The 27,421-nt window shown below is 41.7% G+C and overlaps 2 protein-coding genes across 3 annotated transcripts in view; one reads left to right on the plus strand and one right to left on the minus strand.

Moving 5' to 3' along the window:
- The window catches only part of atp2a2 (ATPase sarcoplasmic/endoplasmic reticulum Ca2+ transporting 2), a 35,761-nt gene extending 20,739 nt beyond the window's left edge, over positions 1–15,022 (plus strand). The window contains exons 9-21 of one of the 2 annotated variants that reach the window (XR_010000010.1): positions 1,640–1,728; positions 3,113–3,215; positions 3,877–4,008; positions 4,126–4,248; positions 4,415–4,633; positions 4,892–5,227; positions 5,511–5,731; positions 6,047–6,249; positions 6,866–6,951; positions 7,303–7,436; positions 7,938–8,055; positions 8,221–9,880; positions 14,121–15,022. Coding sequence is in view for 1 of the 2 variants with exons in the window: in XM_003222747.4 (XP_003222795.1) it covers positions 1,640–1,728; positions 3,113–3,215; positions 3,877–4,008; positions 4,126–4,248; positions 4,415–4,633; positions 4,892–5,227; positions 5,511–5,731; positions 6,047–6,249; positions 6,866–6,951; positions 7,303–7,436; positions 7,938–8,055; positions 8,221–8,341; positions 14,121–14,134 (1,899 nt within the window). In the remaining variant the exon portion in view is untranslated. The remainder of the gene's footprint in view (positions 1–1,639; positions 1,729–3,112; positions 3,216–3,876; positions 4,009–4,125; positions 4,249–4,414; positions 4,634–4,891; positions 5,228–5,510; positions 5,732–6,046; positions 6,250–6,865; positions 6,952–7,302; positions 7,437–7,937; positions 8,056–8,220; positions 9,881–14,120) is intronic. The other variant, XM_003222747.4, reaches the window with a different exon arrangement.
- A 3,540-nt stretch (positions 15,023–18,562) lies between these two features.
- On the minus strand, positions 18,563–27,421 carry anapc7 (anaphase promoting complex subunit 7). Its single transcript, XM_008113709.2, has 11 exons — positions 27,204–27,421; positions 25,108–25,294; positions 24,445–24,564; positions 23,768–23,879; positions 23,202–23,355; positions 22,702–22,844; positions 22,267–22,384; positions 21,849–22,045; positions 21,310–21,534; positions 20,722–20,872; positions 18,563–19,933 (listed from the first exon to the last, which is right to left on the minus strand). Exons 1-11 carry the CDS (start codon positions 27,302–27,304, stop codon positions 19,744–19,746), a joined length of 1,698 nt encoding a protein of 565 aa, XP_008111916.1. The 5' UTR covers positions 27,305–27,421; the 3' UTR covers positions 18,563–19,743.

Here is a 27,421-nt window from a genome sequence, read left to right on the forward strand (position 1 = left end):
CCAGATTTTTTCTGCTGTAGAGTTTACTGTGAGACACAAAGCAGTGGCTCATCTGTATTCTAGAGGTGGTTACTTGCAGGAGCATTGCATAACTGCCCGTCTTTTAGGAAGGTGGATGCCAGAAAACCCAGAAAAGGTTCCTCAACATAGGATCATCCAAGTTTTTCTCTTTTTGAAAAGAAATTTTGCAGTGCAATACTGGACTCAGCATTATTTTTGGAGAAAAAAGTGTGGCCAATCCTTGATATTGTGACTGGGAGCATTTGTTTAGTTAATGTAAGTGTCAGATCCTTTAGATGATGTACAAAAGCAGTGGTTCGCATTTTTTTGGAAGAAAGCCTTAGCACATTAAAGCAGCACACTTTCCTGTATACAAGGAGAGGTTGTCTGTTCAGGAAGCTTTTGTAGACGTAATCCTAGGAGATGATTTTTCTTCCTTGTGGTATGTTGCCAAACTGAAGCCAGTCCAAGTTGATGTGACTTGCACAGAGAAGGACTTCAAGAAAGGTAGCTGACGTGTTGGGAGTTCTTTTGAAAAGGCACTGCCTTGTGTTTTGATGGGGGCATTCTGTTTTGGGGGCTGGTGTTCAGCTCTCAAACTGAGCATAGTGTGCTAGGTAAAGGTTTTCCTCTGACGTTAAGTCCAGTCGTGTCTGACTCTGGGGGTTGGTGCTCATCTCCATTTCTAAGCTGAAGAGTTGGTGTTGTCCGTAGACACAACCAAGGTCATGTGGCCGGCATGACTGCATGGAGCACCGTTACTTTCCCGCCGGAGCAGTTCCTATTGATCTACTCACATTTGCATGTGAGTAGATCAATAGGTACCGCTCCGGCGGGAATCCGCTCCCTGGATTCGAACCTGCAACCTTTCAGTCCGCAAGTTCAGCAGCTCAGCATAGTGTGCTACTCATCCATTATTGATAGAATCCTGCCACTCAGAAAAAGAATTCACTTTCTTGAGAGTAGACTGTCAAGTGTTTGCATTAAACAAATACCTGGAAGTAGAAGTCTGTGTAGTAGTGCAGTGGAATGGACTCAGAACATAAACTCAAGCTGCATTTTTATCTTGAGTTTGTTGCTTCTACACTGATAAAGATTCATAAGACCCAAACTCAAAAATAAGACAGACTCAAGTGAAGAGGTAAGGATTTGAATATACGATTAAGTGAGGTTTTTTAAAGCTGTGTAACAGTGTGAAGTAATTATGCACCAACTGTTCAGTCTTATATGAGAATAGGAGAAGTGATTCATATTCTTGCTGATTTTCAGTAGTAAGATATATATGCAACTTTCTTCATAATACAAGTTAATCATGTTTCTAAAGACAATTCAACCTTGTTGAATTGTATGGGCCTTGTTTTCTGTTATATAAAAGTACTTATATAAAAGCATTAGAAATAGGAGACCCAAAGTTACTTAGAAGTGTACTTGGGGGGGGGGGTGTTATAACAGAAGGAAGAGAGGAGAATGACCCCAAGGGCTAAACAGAGGCACTTTTGTGGCCCAAAATACAAGATTGGTATCCCTTTAAAACCACTGGGTTACAAAGTTTCTCTTTCTTGAACGTCTTCCATTCTCATTCACAATTTTTAAATTACTTCAATGCTTGACAATTGCTGTACCCACTTCTCTCTTGCAGGTGTTCATTGTGGACCGAATAGATGGGGATAGCTGTTCTCTCAATGAATTTACTGTGTCTGGCTCAACATATGCTCCTATAGGAGAAGTGTAAGAGTTTCATTCTTGCTAATTGCATATCAGGATTCATTACAAGGTCTCATTGTGGGCAGGGCAGCATTTAAGGAAACTGGATTCTCTAGTTGGGCTAAAGTGCAGCCTATCAATACATACATTGCCAATTCAAAGATCCTCTCTCATGGAGAAATGGGAAAAGTGGAGTAGCATTGGTGTTCTAGTATCTTGGACTACAGCTCCTACAGCACTTTCCCATTGTCCAGGCTTGATGGGGCTAATAATGACCACCTGGGTGCCAATTTGATTTAATGCAATTTGTCAATATTTGACTTGAACATAGATGGATCACAATGTGACCAAATATGACTTTTCACTATGAATTTCTGCTTAAATACAAGCCAGTTCTATGCTTCAGGCCCAGATCTTTGTCTTGGAGGCATGATCTCTCTTATGAGCATCATTTTGATTAGTATCATCATACTCTCAATTCTTTAGACATTGATGTCACTATATCTGTTACATTAAATGCCCTTATATCTGCCTTGTCATTTTGCCAGTTCTCTAATACTTGAGTTGGTTTATGCGGCAGTATTCCTTCTGTATAAGGAAACATCAGTACTTATTCCTCTGTGTGATGTCAACTCAAAGACATCTCAAAGAATGGTACAGATTGAAAAAGTCATAACATCTGTCGCAATTTCCTGGTTGATGGCTTTGTTTATATAGAACTGTTAGCAGAAGGAGGAAATGTTTCATGAAGACACTTCATTAAGTGATATATCTCCCAATTGGAGAAAATTCTAAATGTGTTATATCCTTAGCTCTTCGTGGGTAAGTCACTGATGGGAACATTTGGTGCAAACATTTGGTCCATTAAGACTTCTGACTAATATTTTCCTCTGGGGCAAAAGTGAAATCATGAGTTGCATTTTTTTTAAAAAGCACACTTTGCTTCATTTATCAGAGTTTTGATTTTTGTGGTTTGTTTGAATTTAAGTGACCTAGAAAAAAGCATCCTCATTCAGGTTAGAAAAGATTACGTTACCATAGTTTCCTCTTCAAAAGTTATACCTCCTGGAATTCTGTAGGTTATTTGGAATCGTTTTCCTTTGTTTCATGCCGCTAAGTTTTACCCTCAACTTATCAAAATCCCCAAACCTGCCCTCAACTTAACAGAAGGTTAAGTTCTATACTGAGTATATATATAAGAATATCTCTTGCCTCATAAAATTTAATCCAGTACAAAGATGCTCATTTCCTTTTTAAGAGAACCTGCTCCCTATCCAGTCATGTGAATGGACTGTGTGTAGTTCATACCCAGTAGTCGCCTATTTCTTGGGATTTTAACTGATGATATACATATGTCAGAAATGACAGTCTTGTCATTCATTTTTTCTCTGGCTTTTTTGTGTGATAGGCATAAGGATGAAAAGCTTGTCAGATGCTCTCAGTATGATGGGCTGATAGAATTGGCAACTATTTGTGCCCTTTGCAATGATTCTTCTTTGGATTTCAATGAGGTAAGTAACTCCTTCCAATTCAAGAGGAGAGCAGATTGACAAAGTATTTGGTCTTGGTCTCCTCTGTTAGTTTTAAAAAAGGGGGGGGGTGAATCTATAGCTGCAATATTAGTGTCAAGATATCTCTTACCCCTCCGGTTCTTCTCCAAAAATACCTTGGAAGGGAATTTAATATTTCTTAGTGCCATATTTGTAATAATGATAATAATTATCATTATTATCCGCCTCTCCTCATGGCTCGAGGTGGGTTACGGCATAATTAAAACACATAAATATTGTAAACTTTCTATATTAAAACATATTTCTGTAAAATTATTAAAGTACACAGAACAGAGATTAAACACAAGACACGAGTTTAGAATTCATGCTTAAAACTGGCTGGGAAATGTCTTGTAGCTAAATTAGAAATTAAGTGTAAGGCAGTGTATATATGGCTCTAACTTGATAACTCCTGATTACTACCAGATGGGGACACCTTACTAGAGTGCTTGACACTTGAAGCGCAGTAGACTTCAGCTTATATTTTCCACTTATATCACTGATAAAACTAGTTTTCTTTGCACTTGTTTGTGGATTTTCATGTTACCGAGAAGATGCCCTACATGGGATTATGAAGCAACCTGTGATTTTTGATTATGCTGATAACAGATTTGTTTCAAAGGCTAAAGGAGTGTATGAGAAGGTTGGCGAAGCAACAGAAACGGCCCTCACTTGTCTGGTTGAGAAGATGAATGTGTTTGACACCGAACTCAAAGGGCTCTCCAGAATCGAACGGGCAAACGCTTGCAACTCGGTCAGTACTTCTGAAATGCTGCACAATGGAGAATTGAATGAAATGCTTCCCTGTTTCATGTGGGTTCATTTGAATGCAGTTCTAACCTGTCTTCATTGTCCCACCCTTCTCTTGCAGGTCATTAAGCAACTCATGAGAAAGGAGTTCACCCTTGAATTTTCCAGGGACCGGAAGTCCATGTCCGTGTACTGCTCTCCAAACAAGCCCAGCCGGACTGCCATGGCCAAAATGTTTGTTAAGGCAAGTATAATGGAGGAAGCATTTCTAGGAGGCTTCACAGCAGCATGGCTTGTAACGGTGCTCCCACCCCCATCTGTGGTTAGCGGTTTGCCCTGAATAGTTCTGGTGAGAGATGGCATATGTCTTGTCTGTGATGCTGAGCCTTTCTCCTCTTGTTCTTCTGTAGGGTGCTCCAGAGGGCGTCATTGACCGGTGCACACATGTCCGGGTTGGGAGCATCAAGGTGCCTTTGACGCCTGGAATTAAGCAGAAGATCATGAGTGTCATCAGAGAATGGGGCACCGGGAGGGATACTCTGCGTTGTCTGGCTCTTGCAACACATGATAATCCACCAAGAAGGGAAGATATGAAACTGGAGGATTCTGCAAATTTCATTACCTATGAGGTTAGTTCTTTTTCATTATCTAGAGCTTGAAGAGTGGCTGAGGGTGCCAAAGTTGTGTGGGCCTTCACAATACCTTCCATGACGTTTTGCCGATGAACTAACTGCATTAAAAAGTAAAGTTTAGAGAGCGACATAAACATTATTTCCCTGTGGTATATGAACATATTAGACTTGTATTTGTTCTGCTTCACAACTTCTGTCTATGAGCTTTTGATTCCAGTTTTTCTTCAACTTGAACTGGTGCTGTTCTTGTTTCAGACCAATTTAACCTTTGTGGGTTGTGTGGGGATGCTGGATCCCCCAAGAATTGAAGTCGCTTCTTCCATAAAGTTGTGCCGGCAAGCTGGCATCCGTGTGATTATGATCACTGGGGACAACAAGGGGACTGCCGTGGCTATCTGCCGTCGCATTGGCATCTTTGGGGAAGAGGAGGATGTCACCACCAAAGCCTTTACGGGCCGTGAGTTTGACGAACTTTCCCCAGCTGCCCAGAGAGATGCCTGCCTAAATGCCCGCTGCTTTGCCCGCGTGGAGCCGTCTCATAAATCTAAGATTGTCGAGTTTCTGCAGTCTTTTGACGAGATTACAGCAATGGTGAGTCTCTTCTGGACAATAGGTACGCAACAACTTCTATGTATATTTGGAAATAGGTCTTCATAGAAAGGCATGTCATGAACACCTCTAAATCCTGACAATTGTTCTGTCCCAGTAAGAAGATAAAGAATAGGCTAGAATGCATGTCAAATCTTTCAACTATCCCTTCCTACAAGTTCTTTGAGAATGTCGAGCTTGTTCACGCATTCTCAATTTAAACCTTGATGTAATTGGGATGCTCTCTTTTTTTCTTCCCCTGTCCCTTTCTCAAACTTTCTTTCAGACGGGTGATGGTGTCAATGATGCTCCAGCCCTGAAGAAAGCTGAGATTGGAATCGCTATGGGATCGGGCACCGCGGTGGCAAAGACTGCTTCAGAAATGGTGCTGGCCGATGACAACTTCTCGACCATTGTGGCTGCTGTGGAAGAGGGCCGTGCAATCTACAATAACATGAAACAATTCATTCGCTACCTCATTTCCTCAAATGTTGGAGAGGTCGTTTGGTAGGTGCATCGAACATTTGCAAAATGAGCTTGCACTCATAAATTGAGTACTGATGGCTGCTGGGATAAGTGCAGTCCATAGGTGGCTGTCAGGTCGGTTAAGAAAGCTTTCATGGCGAGGATTGGGCCGGGCGGTTGAGAAAAAAATGGATCATTCCGCAAATGTTGGGTGACATGTCAGCTCTGGTTGTTGAGACAAAACAAGCAAGGTAGTAAATAGTTAAGGGTCCTCGACAGCCATCTTTCAAAACTCTTATTAAAATCTCAGTAATGACTTAACTTCACTTGTGTGTTTTTTTCCCCTTTCTTTGATAGTATTTTCCTGACTGCTGCTCTGGGTTTCCCTGAAGCATTAATCCCTGTCCAGCTCTTGTGGGTAAATCTTGTGACGGATGGGCTCCCTGCCACGGCCCTGGGCTTCAACCCTCCAGATCTGGACATCATGAACAAACCACCTCGCAATCCCAAAGAGCCCCTGATCTCAGGATGGCTCTTCTTCCGTTACTTGGCCATTGGATGTGAGTGTTCCTTTAAGCTCCGTTGAAGCCCTGAATAGAGCCTCTGTATCTTTCTCAGGGCCCTTTTCTCCTCCTAACGCTTACACCAAAAAAATAAATCCCATCTCAAACAGCTGTATGACTTGAGCCAGCTCCTTCCTGTTTTGGAAGAAAGTGGCAAAAGTTAGCTTAAGACGACTAGGAAAAATGTTCTTATCTCCTTTCCATTGTTTCCTTCTCACTGCTTTGCTTCCTTTTAAGCTGAATCCCTTAAACCTTTTCCCCCAACCATTTGGATTGTATGCTGCATGGAAAGAGTTAAACAGCATCAGTTTGTATTTGTAAAAGAGATTTTTTTTACTAAGGCATACTTTTAAGGAGATGCAGTGTAGATTTCTGCACGGAACTGTGTTATGCCGCTATATCTGTTTTAAGTAAGATATGCAATCTTGGAAAGAATCCAGTTGTGCTGACCTGGCTATCAGGATCTAAACATGGATAGTAATTGCAGGAAATGGCCAAGGTTACAAAGTAACCTATTGTATAGAGGAGAGGAAGTTCAGGTGAGGTGAGCGCCAATACAGATGCCCTATTATTCAGCCTGGAGAGAACTGAAATGTTTTCCCCTCCCTTTAAGGTTACGTTGGAGCTGCTACAGTGGGAGCTGCTGCTTGGTGGTTTATTGCTGCTGATGGTGGCCCAAGAATTACCTACTACCAGCTGGTATTATTTTCTTATTAATATTTCAAAATTAGAAACATTGTTAACATTTTGGAACCGAGCTTACATTTTTCAGAGTGCAGCTGCTTAGCAATATTGATTTAATAGAATACAGAAGTCTCAGATATCTTATTAAAAGGCCGCCAGTATTTATCTGTGGCAGGACCTACATCTCAAACTAATTCCTGCGTAACAATAAAAACTATGATTAAAGGGCTGAGAAAAAAAAGGACTTGTTCCTTTCAACTTTATAGCTGTCCTTTTTATAAAACAAGGAAGTTCTGATGAGATTTTTGGCAGAGTACGGTGACGTCGGGAGTTAGACTGACCTGCATTTGTGTTATGGTATTCCAGAGCCACTTCTTACAGTGCAAAGATGACAATCCAGAATTTGAAGGCGTTGACTGTTTGGTCTTTGAGTCTCCATATCCGATGACGATGGCACTTTCTGTCTTGGTCACAATAGAGATGTGTAATGCCCTCAACAGGTTCGTATGTTTGAAATAAAAAGCTGAAGGGGCCCTACTCTTTCCTCTGCATGGGAGTCAAGTGAGATGTAGACGGCCTCAAGAGAGCTGCCATTCATCAGCCGCTTCTCAGTGGGGAAAACAACGGGCCGGGATTTGTTTCACAATCTCATTTTGTTACTTGAATCACACTCTGCCTTCCTCTCAGAATCAATACCCAGTTTGGCTCAAAACATAACTAAATACAATATAGTACATTATTATCTTCAAACACTTAAGACTGTTGAAAAACGCATTAATTCAGAACATTTAAAATAGATTTATGTTTTGAGGAATACAGATGCTGATATATTCAGAAGATGCAAAATGTTTCAAAGAGCATGTCAAACAGACTTTATATCTAGTATTGGCTATCTATTAAAGATACAATAGTGAACCCTGAAGGCTTATATATATGTGTGTGTGTGTGCATGCATCCATATACTGTTGTGCTTACACATCTAGGCTTCCTTTCCTTTTCAGCCTGTCAGAAAACCAGTCTTTGTTAAGGATGCCTCCCTGGGAGAACGTCTGGCTGCTGGGTTCCATCTGCTTGTCCATGTCTCTTCACTTTCTCATCCTTTATGTGGAGCCACTTCCGGTAAGTTCACGTAGCTCATGTCCGGGAGCGGGTTTCCATTACTGTATTTGTTTAACCACCAGAGGCAAAAGAGGGCATGCTCTTCTTCCCCCAACCCTGGCTCTGCCATGACCTGGTTGGCTCCTTTGAACGATTTCAAAGATGTCCTCTTCCCTTTTTTCATAGCTGATCTTCCAAATCACACCTCTGAACCTGACTCAGTGGCTGATGGTGTTGAAAATCTCGCTGCCCGTCATCCTGCTGGACGAGACGCTTAAATTTGTGGCCCGTAACTACCTAGAGCCTGGTAAAGACAGTGTGCCACCTCCCACCAAACCACGTTCCTTGTCCGCATGCACCGAAGGGATTTCCTGGCCATTTGTGCTCATTACCCTTCCCTTGCTTATCTGGCTGTATAGCACAGACACTAACTTTAGTGACATGTTCTTGTCTTGACCTGAGGGGATGGTAGTTTGACAGAGCGATGTTTAACTTAATCAGTTTTTTTTATTGTTTAAAGCAATTGTCTTATTCTGCTGAAGTTTCACATGAACATATTTGCCGGTGACTGAGGTTCCCATATTCAAAACGTTTGGTTTTTCCTTTTCCTTTTTTTCTTTTTGTTTTGATCCCTGACTCCAGTGGGGAAGTAGTATCCCCCTCTCCCCCTGCCTTTTATACACATCTAGGGTGTCCATTGACATGTACAGAGAAATTAACACTATTTTATGCAAATATTTTTTGTAGAGGAGACGCATGTACAGTGTTCTGTTTAATAGTCAACTCATCCTTGTAAAAACAAATCAGAAAAGTGTTTTTGGGGGGAGTGCCAGTGGACACTGTATCTTGAGCAAACTGTAACTGGTAGCAGATTTTAGGGAATGAATGTCTGTGTATGTGTGTTTTTGTTTTTCTTAAACTAAAAGCATGCAACTATTTGTCTTCTGCATGGTCATCTAATCTTAATTTGTCATTCATTTGGTTTTTTCTGCACTGGGCAGATTATACTGCTACCTCAGTATCTTTCTTCCCCACCTTCCATTTTTTGCCTTTTCCTTTCTATTTTCTTTTTTTTTTTAGATTCAGAATAAATCTTGTTTACACCTGTCTTTGTGAGAGGTATGCCTATTCTTGCTGGTGCAGAAAACATCATTCCAGGGGCAACCTGCTAGTATTCCCTCCCCCTCCCCTCCCCTCAACACATGTAGGTTATTTTTTAACATGAATTATTTATTTAAAGATATCGTATGCATTTTTATTGTAACAGCATTGTTTCACCAGCATTGCCCACTTTGGGGGGGTGGGGGGAGGGCCAAAGAGGGAAAAGACTACCTGGATGATTTAAAAGGAAGAAACAAGAATAATAAAACGTTTTTTAATTGAAAAAAATATATACTGCTTTTCATTTCATTTATATCATATAGGAGGCTTTTGAGTTCCATTTTAGCAAATAGGATCTATGTGCCAGATCTTTCCATTCCTTTTTGATTGGGGACAGTTGTAATGGGACCTGGAAAAAAAAAAGCGAACAACTCTCACATATAATCCACTGACCACATCCTACCCTGAAGTGGAGAAGTAACAAATTGTGTGTGTGCGTGTATGTACATGTGTGTTTTTTGTAAGATCTGTAAATACCACATGACCAAATGAACATATTGTATAGAACTATTTTTATTTTTAATGTGGCACTAACCACCATCATTCTATTGCGATAAATGTTAGCGCATGATGTTGTGTTTCCCCCTGTTCAAATTGAGTCCTGTATCAACCAATGTGTAAGTTCATTAACAGTCCTAACTGTGTGGTGTTTCTCTCCAATGCCTTCCAACATTCATCGACTGAAGTGAGTATTTCTTCCATTTCACCATTTCAGTGGTGATATGCTGTGTAAAAAAAGAGTGAGAGAGACAAAAGATAGCATATGCTGTATAAATGTTAACAAATAAATGCTAATTTTTCCTTCATTCCATGCTGCGTTTTGTCAAATATTCTGCTGTGCTACATTATTATCACCACTCTTCATGTCCTGTATATGGCAGCATTAATATCCAGTGTATTTGTGTCCCTGGTTTCTTTTGGCATCAGTCTTTAGAATCTAAACCAGTGGGAACAGTGTCCTAGGAGGCTCAGAAAATGTAATCTAGTTTAAAATCACGGGCATTCCATCCATGTGATTGATGGCACTTTCAGAATGACTTGATTAAGGGGAAGCTTTTTTAGAGTCACCAGTCAGATGTCCTCTTCCTTGCATCTCAAGCGTAATAAAGGCATCTGGGTGCCAGTCCTGAGTAGGTTCTCTCACGCTGCGCTTTGATACTATTGGACTCCTTTCCTTTTTGTCCTAAGTGTTAACGTCAAAACATACGGCTCTTGCAGTTGCATTCTCATTGACCTCTGTTTGTGATAGAAACCTTTTTTGATGACTCCCGCTGTGTTAGAAGTCGTCTTGCGTCTCTCAAACACAGGCTAGATTGTTGGAATTAGCCTGCCTTAGTTTGAAGACATAGGAAACAATGTTCTGGGAAGCAGCTAATGGTACACTGAGTTTGTACGTGCGAGTGGCTAATTCTTAGACTAAACTTTGGCCGTAGTTGTGCTGAAAAACTTGTCACTGGCACTAGATCACTCGGTGCATTTCTGATTGTCTAAACATGGAATCAGATTAATATAGTGGCTTGACTGTTGAACGACGACTTTGGAGATCAGGGTTTGAATCTCTGCTTTGCCATGAGACCCACTGGGTGACCTTGGGCAAGTCCCACTCCACCTCAGAGGAAGGCAAGCGTAGATAGTTTACCAACAAACCCAATTATAAGTTCCCCTTAGGATTGCCATAGGTCAGAGACAACGTTAAGGCACACAGCAACAAAGCATGGATGCTCTCGGATTTATCAAGTCAACCTTGGATCATGGAAGATTTTACATGTGTCTGTGTTCAAACAGTTCCTTACAATAGTAATTGATCTTTATGCAAAGATGCCAGAAATCATCCTAAATACGTAGACTCTAGTGCTCGCCATAATACAATATATTATCTAAGATATATAATCATACATACATGTATGTATGTATACAACTTCACCATTATGTGATGGCTTTGACCTCTTGTCCACTGTGTTGGGAACAGGGGACAGCATAATATTGGTGTCAGACCACATCTTTGTTTTCAAGCAGGGTCATCGCAAAGCCTTTTCTGTCACCACTATGTTGGTTGGCCACATATACACTGGTAGAAGATTTTTGATCTCCTCTGGCAAAAAGTGTGCTACAGTATAAAGTCTCCCCTCTCCTAGCGTGTTTTTATTTGCCTTCCATATCTCACTCTGTCACAATCAGGGTAGATGCCCTGAAATTTCCAGTTTAAGACATATAGGTCTTAAGACATGAGATAGGCCCATATAGGTAGGCCCATACATAGTTCAGTGGGAAAGCAGATTTTATTTTTACACATAGTCTTTGGGAAATTTGTCCCAAGTTGTGGAGAGCTCTTGCTCTCACCACTGGGATGGATGAGCCCCAGCCTACGTTCTATGATAGCGTCAAACATTCCTCTCTCAAGCATAGCTCCAGCTACAAAGTGGCCTTCCTCAGTGTTAGTAGCTCCCCCTTCTATGCCCTCATACTGAAGAAAGGGGACAATAAATATGTGTTTGTGGTATGGTAGAATAAGTAGTTGAGAACTTCCAATTCATGGTACCAAAATGGGATCAAGAACTCATGGACCCAAAGGAAATGTATACTTACCATGCTAATGAAACATTTGAAGATGTGAGATGGCCCAGTGGAACCCATTCATCAACTTCTCCATTGATTCAAGAAGCTCTTGAGAAATAAGTACTCTTCAAAAATGTAACTGAGTTAGTCTTGTTTCAGCATAAAATGACACAAAGGACTCCTGTAGCATCCTTGAGACTAAGCAAAAGAAATGCCTAAGCTTTTGTGGACCCCAGTCCACTTTCATTCATAAGTATCTGAGTGACAGGTGAGCCATTCCTTTGAAATGAGTAACAAGAACCAGGTTTTGCGAACTTCATACAGGAAATGCCGAGGGGTTCTCCATCTCACGCTCGTCTCCTTGGACAAATAGCCTCTTGAATCAGATTTTGTTGAAACCCAAAAGTGGCTGCCCGGGTGGTGATAGGGATTCAGGACTGCCTTCGACCTGGGTGAAAGATCTAAACACGGTGGTGATAAAATGCAGTACAGCAGTCTTCTAGTGTCTTCCACGGACACGGCCGATAAAAGACAAATGGAGAAAAACGGGGATGGTTGCAGAGGATGGGCGAGGCATAGGTAAAACAACCCAAATTGTCTGTCTTGCACCTGTCTCGTTTGACTTCTTGCACTTCTTAACCATTTTTTCCCTAATCTCTGCTCTCACTGCACTAAAACCAAACTACCAATTAACACTGTCATTAAAACAAAAACACCCTCTGCATACTTTCTAACACAATTTCCATGGGAAGGGGAGAGAGCGTAATTCTGTTAACGCCAAACTGAAAATCAAAACAGAACAGGAGGAAGCAAAGATAAGGGGCTGCAGCCTGAATTTGGTCAAAACGTCTAGTCCTAAATTTTCATGAGAAGAAATAGGCTTGTATGCCATGTGTCTAGTGAAAACGTGTTTCCCAGGGACAATATAAGTTTGCTGTTCTTGTGTTGTCTACCTTTTAAATTTTTTTTAATTGTATTTGGAAGATTGGGGAGAGACAAGCCAATAGAATGTCTTAACTACGTATGTCTCTCCTCATTCATGTTCAAGAAATCGCTGTTTGCATCTCAAAACTTGCAGCATGTCCTGAAGGACTCACATTTTAAAGCATGGCACAAAATGCACTCCAGTTTAAGAAGAAAGAGGTGCCCTGAACAATGGAGTGGCGGCTGTGAATTATGCTGCCGGTTGAGATCTTGAAAAAGAAATTAACCGGGATAGCAACAAAACTGATCTGTTTTTTCCAGATGGGAAATGCACAAATGAAACGATATGCAACAACACAGCTAGTTTGTATTGCGACCCTTGCTGTGGGCTGGAAAATGGAGTGATATGAATTCTGATGTGCCAGAGAGTCTCAGCATACTATGCACTTTATCCCATTTTCAGTAAGCTTTTCCACAGCCGCAGACAACCAAAGCTTGTTCGTAGATCAAGGCTTCAAAGGAATGGTACAGATTGAGCATTCCTTCTCCAGAAATCTGAAATAATCCAAAATTCTCCACATGAGCAGTTGAGATAGTTATAGCTGTTTTCTGATGGTTCAGGGCACACAAATGTCTTAAAAATACTGTTTTGAAATTACCTTCAGGCTATGATCTCACATGTAGAAGGGGTCCTTATATTGAGAACTGCTCCGAGACCCAGAACCACCTCAATCTGGCCTTGATCACTGGTGGTTAATTTGAAGTTGCTTTTATACAGTGGGTTGCTGTGAGTTTTCCGGGCTGTCTGGCCATGTTCCAGAAGCATTTTCTCCTGACATTTCGCCCACATCTATGGCAGACATCCTCAGAGGTGGTGAGGCCTGCCGTAGATGTGGCAGCCCGGAAAACTCACAGCAACCCAGTGATTCCAGCTATGAAAGCATTTGACAATACATTGCTTTTATACAGTTGGCCATTCAAAATCAGTAAGTGATGAGAATTTGTTGGAATTGGTTCCCAGGGGCCTTCCATGATGAAATCCTATGCTGTCCCATTAGACTCCATTCCTTTTAAGGGAATGGACGATCCAGTACAGAGTGTCTCCATTCTTCCCTTTTGCAACAGCTACCAAATCAAAAGCTCTGGCAGTGAGCGAGATGCCTGCCATCCAAACCATGAGCAAAGCTCCCCGACTCTGAAAAAGTGATGGACGGAGGACTGCGAATGGGGTGTTCTTCCAGCTTTTAATTCTCTTTCATTGCTTTTTTCAATTAACCTGGATCTCCCCATTGGAAAAAAAAAATGGGGAGGCTCACGATCAAACTATGTCAAAATGGTCTTTCGTGCCTGAGCTTTTAAAACAAAGTCCTTGCTTTTATTAAGTTCTCTTTATTCATCCTTTTCACTAATGTTGTTCCCTTTTCTCTCTCTCTTTTCCTTTGCAGCCAAACTGGAGTAATCATTTAGCCCTAAACACATTTTTGCAGACTTGTAAGGTTAATTTTCTTGCATGCGTCTTTAGCAACGCATCTCCTGAAAACATCTGCATGAATCTTGTAAATGGAAAAAACAAAAACAAAAAACAATATCTTTCCTTAGGGAGGGAGAAAAAAAATAGAACTGAAAAACTTGTGTTTCAAGAAGGAAGTGTGTGGTGCTCTTTAAAGCTTCAGTTTTATGCAGATCTACCAATGTGCAATATAGTTTTTAAACTGAAAACAGACCTTTGCAAAAGACGTTTTGGGGTTGCATGAAGTCAAGACTCCCTAAACTGCTAAACAAGAATTAAAGAGTGATGATTGGCCAAGTTTGACCTTTTTTTTCTTTCCATATCGCGTTGTGTAAAACGTCATAGTTTATAAAATGTACAGTATCAAACTGTAATGCATGCCTTTCAATTGTAAGTAGCTGATGATCTTTATTGTATCTTAGCATAACACTTTACAAAGCTCTGTACAATATGCAAATCTATTTATACAGACTCGTTGACAAATGGTACTGTTGCTGAATGTTTAAGAAACTGTTAAAAACGTCGATTCCATAACTTCAGCTTTTTGAACAAAAAAAAGATCTTGGAGTGTGCAAATAGACTTCTTTTGCACTGTAATAATGTAACTTATTTAAAAGTAAAGCCGTAGACACACATTGGTGCAATACACATGTGATGCGTTTTATCATAACGAAGAAAACAAAAATCCCTAATAATGAACCTAGTCAGTTCATAAAGACAGCATGTGTGACTTTTTTTAGAAACTGTAAATAACATTGTCTGATTCAATGCTGATGGTGACTAGCATCACACCTACTACCATCCTAGTTTTGGGTAAAATAAACTTATTATACAATATGTAGTTGCTGTGTTGTCTGGATGTATTTTTAGATGCGGTGGGAACATGCCTCTTGTTCCTCAGTTATCTTCACATTACATAAAAACAAGATAGTTCTGGACAGTTTCACTTCATATGCGGTGCCAGAACGTTCCCCAAGTGTTCGTAAAAAGAAAATTTGCCACCAATATATTTGTCAGATTTTAGCATATAGGTCCTCATCTGGTTTGCCACATCTGAGGAGCTTTTTACATAGGAAAATACTCCAAAATATGAATTCTTATCTGTAGTCTCATACGGTACAGTCCAGAGAGCTCAACCTGGTCATTCGACATCATGTCAAGACTGGCTTGTTGAGAAAGTTGCAGAGCCAGAAACCAGAGCACCAATACCAAATGGCTTTGAACAATGGGTTTATTCTAAAAGCAAGCCACTCTCAACAATAACTGAAGAGCCTTTTCAAATCTGCCTTCTAGTCTGCTACTACAAGAAAAGAAAAAAAGACTATTGAACCCCATACACAAATCCTTGGGTGCCTCCTAAGGTGTAACCTTTGATCCACAACATGTTTTCCCATTTTGATTTCTTAATAATTCTACGGTCCAGGTTTTTTTTCAAGCATGTGTTCCTAGTAATACCAGCCAACAATTCCTACTCGTAGATTCATATAGCTTCTTCCCCCCCTTGTCTGTACTTCTTACACGAGAACCTCGACACGAAACATAACAGTAAAAAGACCATTCCCCCTACTTCATGCTCCTAATGGGATGTCCTAAGGTCTATTTCACTGCTAACCTAGTTGAATCCTGTATGTAGAAAGGGAGCCCATCTTGCCAGTTGCCTCTGATTGGGCTGGCCCTGCCACATATTACCGAAATCCAGCTTGAGTGAGACAGCGAGGTCTAAAGGTTTGAGCCCTGGAACAAGATCTGGGAGACCGTGTTTCAAATCTCTGCTTGGCCATGGAAACATACTGGAAATGGAAACCTACTCTCTCGGCCTCAGATAAACAGAAGGCCAAACCCTCTCTGAACACATTTCTGCCAAGAACACCCCAGTCTAGGTTGACCTTAAATCAGACATGACCTAAAGGTACGCAACAATAACAACAACAACAACAACAGATGCTGGGGTGTTCCTGGGGTATAGCTAGTCATAGAAAGTCATTGGAATACTTTTGAGCTGTTGGCGGAGGAAAGGGGTCTAAATATAGAGACGAGGACACTGGAGGGGAAAAATAACGGATGAACCAGCAGCACAGTGGATTTGAGCGGAATTCGGTTCCAAAGATGCATCAAAGGCAGCTTGGCAAAGGGGACGAGAAATAATCAGCGCACAAGATTACTAGTTGCATTTTCAAGAGTTTGGAACATTTCCTGATTGGGAGTCCCAGCTCTGAAAAAAATGAGCAGTTGGCAGGAATTGGACACCACTCCTGGTAATGCAAAAAGCCCAGATCAGGTAGGGTTTCCACCTTTGGACCCTTCCCGTTCAGAGTTTAGGCAGGTATACCTCTTGTGTGGTTGGATCACCGTCAGATCTGTACACAAGATAAGTAAGCAAAAGTTTGGAGCCACAGATGATAGGTCTGGTAATGTCTCTTTAAAAAAAAAAAGCACACAAAAATAATTATACAATATAAAATACACAGTGGCCTCAAACTCAGCATCGTTTCGGTTTTTTAGTTTGTCTCAATTTGAGCCCAGCCTGCATCTTGCTGACACTCTGCTTCTAGTCTGTTTGGCTCATTGGTGAATATTCAGTCTGTAGCATGTTGCCGCTGTTGATTCGGCTCGGGCTTGTTGTAAACCAACAGCGTCTCCCGTTTTAACATATCGCTGTCGTTTGTCATTGTTTCGCATTTTAAAAAAATGTATGAGCCGCCTTCTTTCTTCCAGCCGAAAAAGCAATATAAATGTTGTAGATGAAATAATATGTATTCCTTATATAAAACTTTGTCTTTGCGCAGAAGAACATAGCCGCCAATTGACATCTTCTTGCTCTGGAACTATGAAGTCTTCATCAATAGGTGTCTGTTTTTATATAATGTACTTTTAAAAAAAGAAAGAAAAGAAAACCTGTCATGCTTAGGCAGCCCTGGTGTGGGCGTGCAACTCGCAGCCTCATAAAAAAGCACTTAGAAAAATGAAAAAGGCAGCTTCTTCTGCGACAAGGGAATGTGGTTTTTCCAAGTCCATTAAAGCCCCCCTGCTTGTGTGCTGGAGGCTGGAGAAAGGGAGGTTGGCAGTCATTTTAATGACAGATTTCGTAACATAAATATCCATCACCAGCTGCAGTAAAACTTCCAATGCTCCTTCCCCGCATGGCATTAAAAAGCTATTAAATCCATCATTATTAACACTGGAGGCAGGCGGTCCAGAGGCATTCAAAGGAAGTGACGATGAGTGATGTAAACTGCCCACCAGCCTTGGCTTTGGCTCGCGGGGATATTTGCCCTGTCGGTTCAAAACGCCAGACTCCTTTCTCTGCTTCGAAGCTGGCTGAGCAGAATTGTATCAATTTGCTCCATGAGCAAACTCGTGAGTCACTCTAAATCATAGGCAGCGGCAACAGATTGTGGCGTTGGGCTGGTAGACTGTGCCCCCTTCTTGCCAAACCGATTTTAGCTTGGCAGCTCTTTGAATAGGCAGCTTCTTTCTTTCCCCCTCATGTCTAGTTCTCGGCAGCGCAATCCAAGGAGGACGTGGGCAAGCTGAAAGGGGTCCAGAGGAAGATGGCCAAAACGGTCCAAAGCCTGGAAACTACAAATCCCTCTGAGGAGCAGCAGCTGAGGGAGCTTGGTGTGTTTCGCTTGGAGAAGAGAAGGCCAAGATAAAGGAAACATGATAGCTATATTTAAATATTTGAAAGAAGGTGCTAGGCTTGTTTTCTGCTGGGACACAGTGCACCTAAACTCTAGGAAGAACTTCCTGACACTAAGAGCAATTTAACTGTGAAATATGTTTCCTTGAAGTGTGGTGGAATCTCCTTTTCCGGAAGATTTTGAACAGAGACTGGATGACCATCTGTTGGGAGGGCTTGGGTTGTGCCTGGTGGAATGGGGTTGGACTAGATGGCTCTTGGGTTTTCTTCCAAGGCTGAATGCAGCACCAACAGCAGTTCTATTAAGCTGCTTCCTCCTTAGAATCTTGCCTATCTCTTAGCTGCTCCTTTCTACAGACTTTTCCCTCTCTGATTTCTTTCCTTTTGGATAGGCAGACACTTCCTTTTACTCTCCTCCTTCTCCATGTTTTGCAAGTGGTGGTGGAAGACTTTGCTGCTTGGAAATTGTGGTTTGCAGAGGTATAGAGAGGATGACTGACTGCAACTGAATGCAGCTCTTTTCTTCTGCTTTTCGTTTCACCTTTGTGAACATTAAATGAGCCATCCTTTGCTTTATGACAAATATTAAGCCTTGCAAGACTTAGAAAATCAGAACAAAATTCAAAGAATGAATATTATGAACCTAAGGATGGTTGTAGCCATTTCCCTTCAGTCTTATTAATTATCTCCACAGACAAGATTCAACTTCACAAGGAATACAGAACTACAACCATGGGGAAAGTCTGCATCAAAATTTATTGCCACCTCAGGTCTTGCACACAATTCTGGCCTCGGAAGACAAGTGTCAATTAAACATAAACTGAACCTTTTAATTTCCAAAATAAATACAAAAACCCAACCCTCTAAAGTCTCCTGCAGAAAAGCCAAATTCTATTTCCAGGGGATGGAGGAGAAATTCTTGAAAGGGTTGGAATAAATCTTCCCCACCCCAACTGTTACTTAGCGTGTGTCATAAGAAATAAATGTCAATTCTAAAACCTGTAATAAATAAACCCAAAGAGGCTCAAAGGGCAGAAAAGAGAGAGGAAATAGCCTCACTTGTTGAGAAAATGTTTAAAAGAACAACCCTTGTAGTTATGGATTCTTTTCTGCAGGCGGCTTCAACAGGGCCTGTCCAGGAGAACTTATTGCTGGACCGTGTCTTGACAAAGCACAAAGTGTGAACAAGGAAGTTTTAATATTCCTATATTCCTGGGAGCGATGGGGGAGGGAGGGAGGCATTGTTACTTGATGCTCCTCAGTATGAAACAATCTTAAGAGCCTCTTCCCGGTTGCATTTCCCTCAGTGCTGCTCCAATTTTCCCGTGACTCATATAGAGACTTTGGCGCTTGTTAGTGCAGAAGTGGCATGCTTTTATTTTAGAGTGCGCTTGTGAAGTGGCCTACACAAAAACACAGGAGAGAGGGACAGGGCTGGGAGGAAAGAGACTGCTCCTTTGTGGGACCCCTGTGGGTTTCTGGAGGAGGACATGCATCTCAAGACATTGTACAGGCTCCGACATCAAGCTTTCTTTCACAAAAGGGTATAAGAGCCGCCTACATTCATCCGCCACTGGAGATCGAGCGTAATTAGTTTGCAGCATGATTGCAACATCGTTTTAGTCTGTTATGCGCTTTCAACCTTCTAATTTTAGACCTAAGAACCCAAAATCTCTGCTTGACATCCATGCCTCCCCACCAAGCCACTCAAGTTGCTCGGCCTTCACATGAAATACGGAGCAGAACACAGACACAGAATGGAAATACTTTATGCAATGGCTTCACGGCTTTGGATGAGGCCTCGGTCCAGTTTCTCCAGCAGCACACGCCGCCCTTGGCGTTTGTCAAGCCAGGAAGACGCAGGAGATCTTGGATCTCGCCTCCCGTGAGATGATTCCCAGGCACCTTCAAGGCCACCTCACTGCATGCCAAACCACTGCTCCTGATCCGCCCACTGGGCTGCCTCACTGTCACTACCTTCTAGATCTCCTTCCTCTCCACTGCCTTCCATGTCATCCACATCTTCTTCCTGGGTAGCATCGGTAGGGCTTTCCTCTTTCTCCATCTTCTGCATTCCCTCCAGTGACTTCTGATCGTTTGGATCCAAACTGAAAGAACAAAACGATATCCTGAAATGAAAAGGACTGGCCTGCCCACGTGTATTTTTTTTAAGCTTCCTGGCTTCAGCATACTGTTTCTGATGCATACAGCTCCCGCCTTTCTCCCCAGAGATACATTTAAGCATCCCCACACATTCCGAGGAGGAAGCGGCTCATAAGCAACCACTCCACATTCTCACAGTGTAGCTTTTGAACAAGCTCAGCTAAACCCCTTGAACCTTCTTGTGGTTTATACGCATACCTCTCAAATCAATTACAAATACAAACACACAACAGGCAAGACGGACAATGCGATCTTTGACTATTGTAAGGAAACACTTTAGCACAGCTTCAACTCACAGACGTTGGTTCAATTATGGCTCCAGGGCCATAGCAAAGAAGGGGAAACGTTTCACAAAGAGAGATGATGACGCTGTGGTGGGTTCAAAGCAAGTGCACTCAAGAAAGTGTCTTGCAAACTTACTCAAAGTCTAAATTCCCAGTTGGCTTGTTGGCCAGCCAACTTTCTTAAAAGCATCACACAGCTTTAAAGAGTGAGGCTGTGGCCTACCCACCATTCCAAGTGCACCAAAGGCAATCCTGTGGTGATGGATGGGGAGTAAAAGAACAGGGGAATGTATCCATCTACAGATTCAGTATTAAAACTGTCACCTAAACTCAAGCCACATACAATCAAATAATAGGAAGGAGAATCTATCAGGAAATTGTGGAAGACGATTGCCCTAGGAGTTGCAAATCTTCACCATTGGATAATGATAATACTTCCAGAAAGTTACCTTAGAGCAATACTGTACTGGTCCATGGCTTCCTGATACTCATTAACAGCTACGAGGAAGTCTCCTAACATTCGATGCAGAATGCAGTCACTCTGGTTGGCCAGAGCATTCCTCAGCAAAGCAATCCCATCGTCATACTTCTGTTCCCGGCCTGTTGACACAGATTTAAAGCTACTTATATCAGGGACATCCTGCATTTAAAATCATCTCTGTTGATTAACTGCACAGATTTCACAGCTTTTGGATAGTTTTAAAATTAATTTTATTCAGTGTTTACATTCTGTCTCTCTTATTGTAAGGTGGCTTGCAATAATTTAAAATAAAAGTTTAGCTAAAATTTTATATTACAAAAACGGTATTTCACATCAAGGTGATGTGCAAAAATAATTGATTATAGTCCATGCACCTTCATGGAGAAGGTATTATGCAGAAGGAGACAGACAGACACAGATCCCTCTCAGAAAAAGCATAGTTTTGTATAGGAGAAAGAAGGAACTATCCCTGTTCTTGTAAGGGACACTCGCTGATTAAAAAACAATGCTGACAAGATTGTAACAATGACTAGAAGAGGGTTGGAAACTGACTTACTGAGAAGCTCTGCCTTTTTAACCACTGCTTTGATGTAATCGGGGCGCTGCGTCAACGCTTTGTCCAGTAAAGTTTTTGCTTTCTCCTGTGCCACAGGATCTTCCAGACAAACAGTGGCCAAAAGAGTCAGCGTCTGTGCATTGGCTCCCAGGGTTTTGTACACATTATTGGCCATAACCGTGGCTTCGCGGAGACCATTTGATGCCAAGTAGCACTCAATGAGGCCTGGGAGAGCAAAGGGGTTAAGGTTATTATCTGAAGATATAGCCAGATTTTTAAAAATTTCAGTACCATTTACAGAAGGTGGTGGTGGTGGTGTGTGTGGTTGGGGGTTATCTATTTAATTCAAAAATCTCACAGAAGCAACTATCAAAGAATTTTGCACATTGGCTTGGCAGCTCAAAATCTTTACAAAGGACTCAGACATGCCAAAATGTGCGATCTCAGGGATGTAGTTCATTTGATAGCCTACAAGGATTTTCACTCTGCCACCAGATTCAAGAGCACACATTTCCCCAAAGTTTGCCATCTTCACTTGCCTTCGTAGCAGTCCAGCCTGCAAGGAGCGAGCCGTATAGCTTCGCGGAAATGGATGATGGCTTCTTGCACTCTGCCCATGTTTCGAAGAGCTGCCCCTTTCAGCAGCAACGCTTGGACGCTGTTGCTATTTAGCTGAATTGCTTTGGCTCCTAAATACAAAGCCCGGGAGTAGCGCTTGCTATAGAAACTATGACACCTGCAGAAAGGAGGAGGCAACAGTGGACTGTTACATTTTACACTGGTTGCAACCCTTTTCCCTGCATTGTTTAGTATTTTTAAGAAATTAATTTATCAAAAAGTGGACTCCCAGACAACTTTCCTACTAAAATTAAGAAATGCAGCTGTAGTTTTCAGCATTCAAAATACTCAAAACTGTTCAAAAGAGAAGCAAAAAGGTAGAAAGCAACATGCTATTACCCCGACACCACCCAAGGCTCAGCGTGCTGATCAGAAATATTGAAAAGCCGACAGCCTAGATTCTCCACATCCTCCAAGCGACCTTCACGGGCTAACAAGTACCCATACACGTCCATTCCTAAAAACAAAATGAAAGAAGTCGATACTCAAAGGATGCCAGTTTGAGGATACTCAAACTGATGCTAGTTTCATTCCCCTTTTGCTTTGGCTCAGTACTAAAATTACTACATTATGCAAATTTAGCCAAAAAAGGTGACCATTAGATTCAGGTAAATACAGTATAAGTCTTCTCCCAATCACTTGTGTTCTATATTCAATCTAAAAGTGCCAACTGGGCCTCCACAAGGAAGATCCTCTCGCTAGGCGGAAACAGAGCAAGATCCCTACAACTGAGCATATTTCTGGGATACAGGCATATATTGGAGATGAATTTACCTTTTATTAAATATGGATCCAACATCTGTGCTTGCTCAAATTTTAGAATGGCATTCTTATTGTCACCAGCTCTGAAATACAGATCTGCTAAGCTGCCCAGTATATCCACATTATCCCTCAAGAGTGACTTTTTTTCCAGTGAGCTTATAGGAGTAAAAGAAATTGAGAAAAAAGAGAACACAATATAAATTTAAATGTGGAGTATTTTTGTTTATCTATTATACACCCTGTATATTATACGCCCTGAGTCCCCTGATGGGTGAGAAGGGCGGGGGTAGAAGTGATGTAATAAATAATAATATTATAGTGTCGAAGAATTACAGATGGACAGGACAGTGAGATCAGTGCATTATGAAATGGAATTGAGATGCCGTCAAATACAACATACTGTATAATTAAATTCTATAAGCAATTAAGAACTCAAAAAAATTGGTAGTGAAAATGCAATTCTCTCAGGAGCAACTCAAATGTTCTTTAGGAAGCCTGTCCTGGTCTCTTACCAGATGGTGTTAATGGCTCTTGTGTTATCTCCTGTGTGCACAAATGCATATGCTTTGATCCACACTGAAAGCCAATCCAAGTTTGGGATACTCTGGATCACATTCATCGTCATAGAGGCAACTTCTGCACCTTTCACTGAGAGCGACAACAAACCTAAATAAGAGGCAACGATAGTGGTCACTCCTGTTCTGGCCAAGAGGATCATCACATGGGGCTGGCAGCGTGCATCTTTATTATTATTATTTGAATTACTATTACTATTTAAATGTTTGTAGGCATAGTGCTTGTGAATGTGGAAAATGCAGAAGTAATTAATTTGCAAAACCCCAGTCTCGTGAGATCAAAAGCTCCAATTCTTTCCGGGGGGAAGGGTGGTTAAAAAGAAGAAATGGACAAAGAGAGACAATGAACAGATTGGGAGGAATTACAATGGAGAAGCTGAGATAAGCTAACTATGTATTCATCTTACTGAAAGTACTGACAACAAAGAGTGGCTATCGTGGCATGCTCCAGCTCTTAGCAAGACAGGTTGTCAATAATCACTGATAACAAGAAATATATCTACCTAGGATGGCATCAAGAGCAAGTGGGCACTGTCTCAGAACTTCTTTGTAACTTGTCACAGAGGAGCGTTCCTGGCCCGCCTTTTTATACAGGTTCGCCAGCATCATGTTAATCTGTAAACCATGGAAACACAACAGTGAAGTTATAAAGTAGAAATAGAGGTAGTGCTCTGACACACGTCAACAACTCGCAAGAGATGAAAACCACACTTCAAACTTGGTATAAGTACTAAGGGGGACTTGGGGTGTGCACCTTGAAGCCATCTGATTTTAAAAATTGATTTTTTTATTTCCATGTGTCTGAAGCTCTCTTTTTGAAGGGTTATCTCTAGTTGACTCACTTCCCTATTCTGTGTGCAGGCTTCTAGTCAATTTAGCCTTTAAGGATCAGGCTGATATGGTTTCACTTGGGTTAACGTAGAAAACTGTTAAGATCTCTACATAATTGTTTGCCTTGAGACTTTTCCTCCAGAAAAATAAGCTAGAATTATATATCCAGTGTTTCTTTGCCTCCCTGGCACGTAAGGATTGCTGATACAATCCTCTGGGCTTGATTGCCATGATCAATGCCTTATATCTTGCAACCAAAGATTGCTGAAAGAATTGTTCTATCTTGTATGCTTCTGACGAAAAGCTCAAGTAACTTTCCTTTTCTTTTTTTGGCAAAAGAGAAACCTACCTTTGGAGTTCTCTGTCTGGAAGGGATCCCGTCAAGAATGGCAATGGCATCTTTGTCTTGCTTTAACATTGTGTAGCACTCTGCCATTTTGTACTTCACTTCGATTTCAGAAGGCAGGCACTACAAATACAATGGAGACCCCTCTTTAATGATTTCATAGCTCTTGCAACACATGATAAAAGACAAATACTTTGTTCATAATAGATTTTAAAGTTTAAAGACGTACTCTACAACAAGTCAAAACCATGGACAATCTGACTCAACACTGAATATTGGAATTTCTCCATAATTTTCTCAGGCAACCGTCATTCACAGAAAAAGTGCAGAAGCCAGGGACTAGATTTTACTCTTAATGTATATCCTATCCCTGAGCTGGACCGTCATCCTTTTTTCTTTTAAACATTACATTTTCAATTGATATTTTAAAGTATCAAAACAAGAAGAGGAACATACCATCCTAATACAATGCAATGGAAACCATCCCTACAAATATATTTTCAGGGATTCAATGCCTCCTTCTGGGATCCAGGACAAACCTGGCTGGCTACTGAATGACCTACATACACACACACACACACTGTATTTGGATAAGATTTTTTGTCATTGATTTTCACAGCCAATGCAACATGGGTTTGTCTGATAAACAAGACATGATTTGACTACCTGGTTTTGAGGAGTAGATGCCCCATTCCCGGTCGAAGGCCTGACTTTGGATGTTTTACTCAAGGCTTTCTTCTGCTGCAAGGCCATTGTGTACTTACTGACGGCATTTCGGTACTCCTTGTCGTGGAAAAGAGAATCAGCATGGTACACAAGCAGCTGATACTTCTGTGACGGGGAAAACAACTCACTGGAAGAAACAGAGAGCAAATCTTGTTGGTTGACCTTCACCGAGTAGAAGTAATTAATTTGCAAAACCCCAGTTTTGCGAGATCATAAGCTCTGATTCTTCAGGACAGAGAATTATCTCCACAAGAGGAAACGAAATTTTGGATAGAGGATATAAAAAGAAGTGGCTCAGAGGGAGGGGGGCACTATGGTGAATGATAGAAATATAGACAAGTGAAATTTATAGTATACATTAAAGCATATGTTTATTGTATATGTACTACAAATGTATTATTTTTTGTTTTATATAATAATGAAATACAAATATATAAAACTAAACTGGATTATATGAGTCTGCCCTGCCAAATAATCTCGGATAAACAGAAAACATGGGATCAAATCCTGGGATATAGGACCTGTCTGGAAGGGCCCGTAGAAAATGCCCTTCCATGCAGCCATAGAATTCAGTGTTACTGTTTTGTTTTGATATTCATTGTAATCGCTTTATTCTGTTTTGTTTTGGGCATCGCCCCATGTTAGCCGCCCCGAGTACCTTCGGGGAAATGGTGGAGGGGTAGAAAAATAAAGTATTATTATTATTATTTATCTAGGCAGATAATCCACAAAATCTGTTTTGGACTAGGTTATCTAAATCCACACTGCTATATAATCCAGTTCAATGTGTATACAGCTGTGTGGAAGGGGCCTATATCCCAGGATCTGATCCCAGATTATCTGTTTATTCCAGGTTATCTGGCAGTGGGGACTCATGTATTCCAGTTTAAAGCAGATAATCTGGGGTCCCTTCTACACAGATGAGTAAAATCCCACATTTTCCTGCTTTGAACTGGAATATATGGCAGTGTGGACTGACACAGATAACCCAGTTCAAAGCAAATTTTGTAGGATTTTATGCCTTGAAATTCTGGGTTCTATGGCAGTGTGGAAGGGCCCTCAGATAACCCAGTTCAAAGCAGATATTGTGGAATTTTCTGCCTTGATATTCTGGGGTCTAGGGCTGTGTGAGTTATGTGAGTCCACACTGCCATCTATCCCAGTTCAAAGCAGATAATGTGGGATTTTCTGCCTTGATATTCTGGGGTCTAGGGCTGTGTGAGTTATCTAAGTCCACACTGCCATCTATCCCAGTTCAAAGCAGATAATGTGGGATTTTCTGCCTTGATATTCTGGGGTCTAGGGCTGTGTGAGTTATCTGAGTCCACACTGCCATCTATCCCAGTTCAAAACAGATAATGTGGGATTTTCTGCCTTGATATTCTGGGGTCTAGGGCTGTGTGAGTTATCTGAGTCCACACTGCCATCTATCCCAGTTCAAAGCAGATAATGTGGGATTTTCTGCCTTGATATTCTGGGGTCTAGGGCTGTGTGAGTTATCTGAGTCCACACTGCCATCTATCCCAGTTCAAAGCAGATAATGTGGGATTTTCTGCCTTGATATTCTGGGGTCTAGGGCTGTGTGAGTTATGTGAGTCCACACTGCCATCTATCCCAGTTCAAAGCAGATAATGTGGGATTTTCTGCCTTGATATTCTGGGGTCTAGGGCTGTGTGAGTTATCTAAGTCCACACTGCCATCTATCCCAGTTCAAAGCAGATAATGTGGGATTTTCTGCCTTGATATTCTGGGGTCTAGGGCTGTGTGAGTTATCTGAGTCCACACTGCCATCTATCCCAGTTCAAAACAGATAATGTGGGATTTTCTGCCTTGATATTCTGGGGTCTAGGGCTGTGTGAGTTATCTGAGTCCACACTGCCATCTATCCCAGTTCAAAGCAGATAATGTGGGATTTTACTCAGCTGTATGGAAGGGGCCTCGGTGCGCCTGCATGGCTTCTCAGCCCATTCCCGTTTGGTTGGAAGCGGGTCGGAGGCCACAAAGCCTCCCTGGTCGGCCTCCAGCGCCTCACTCACGGGTTGTTGCCGCTCATGGTAAGGAGGAGGCCGCTCAGGAGCCTGACGTTGGAGTGCAGCCCCGCCGCCGCCATCTCCCGCACATGGTCCACCACGCTCATGGCCTCGGAAAGACTCGACCCAGGGACAGGAACGGGGAAACGGGCGGCGACAACGGACAGAGTCCCCTCAGCAAGTCTAAAATGGCGCCTCTCCGAAGGGTCCTCGCCGAGAAAGCC

Source organism: Anolis carolinensis, chromosome X, assembly GCF_035594765.1.
Source record: "Anolis carolinensis isolate JA03-04 chromosome X, rAnoCar3.1.pri, whole genome shotgun sequence".
Classification (NCBI taxonomy): domain Eukaryota; kingdom Metazoa; phylum Chordata; class Lepidosauria; order Squamata; family Dactyloidae; genus Anolis; species Anolis carolinensis.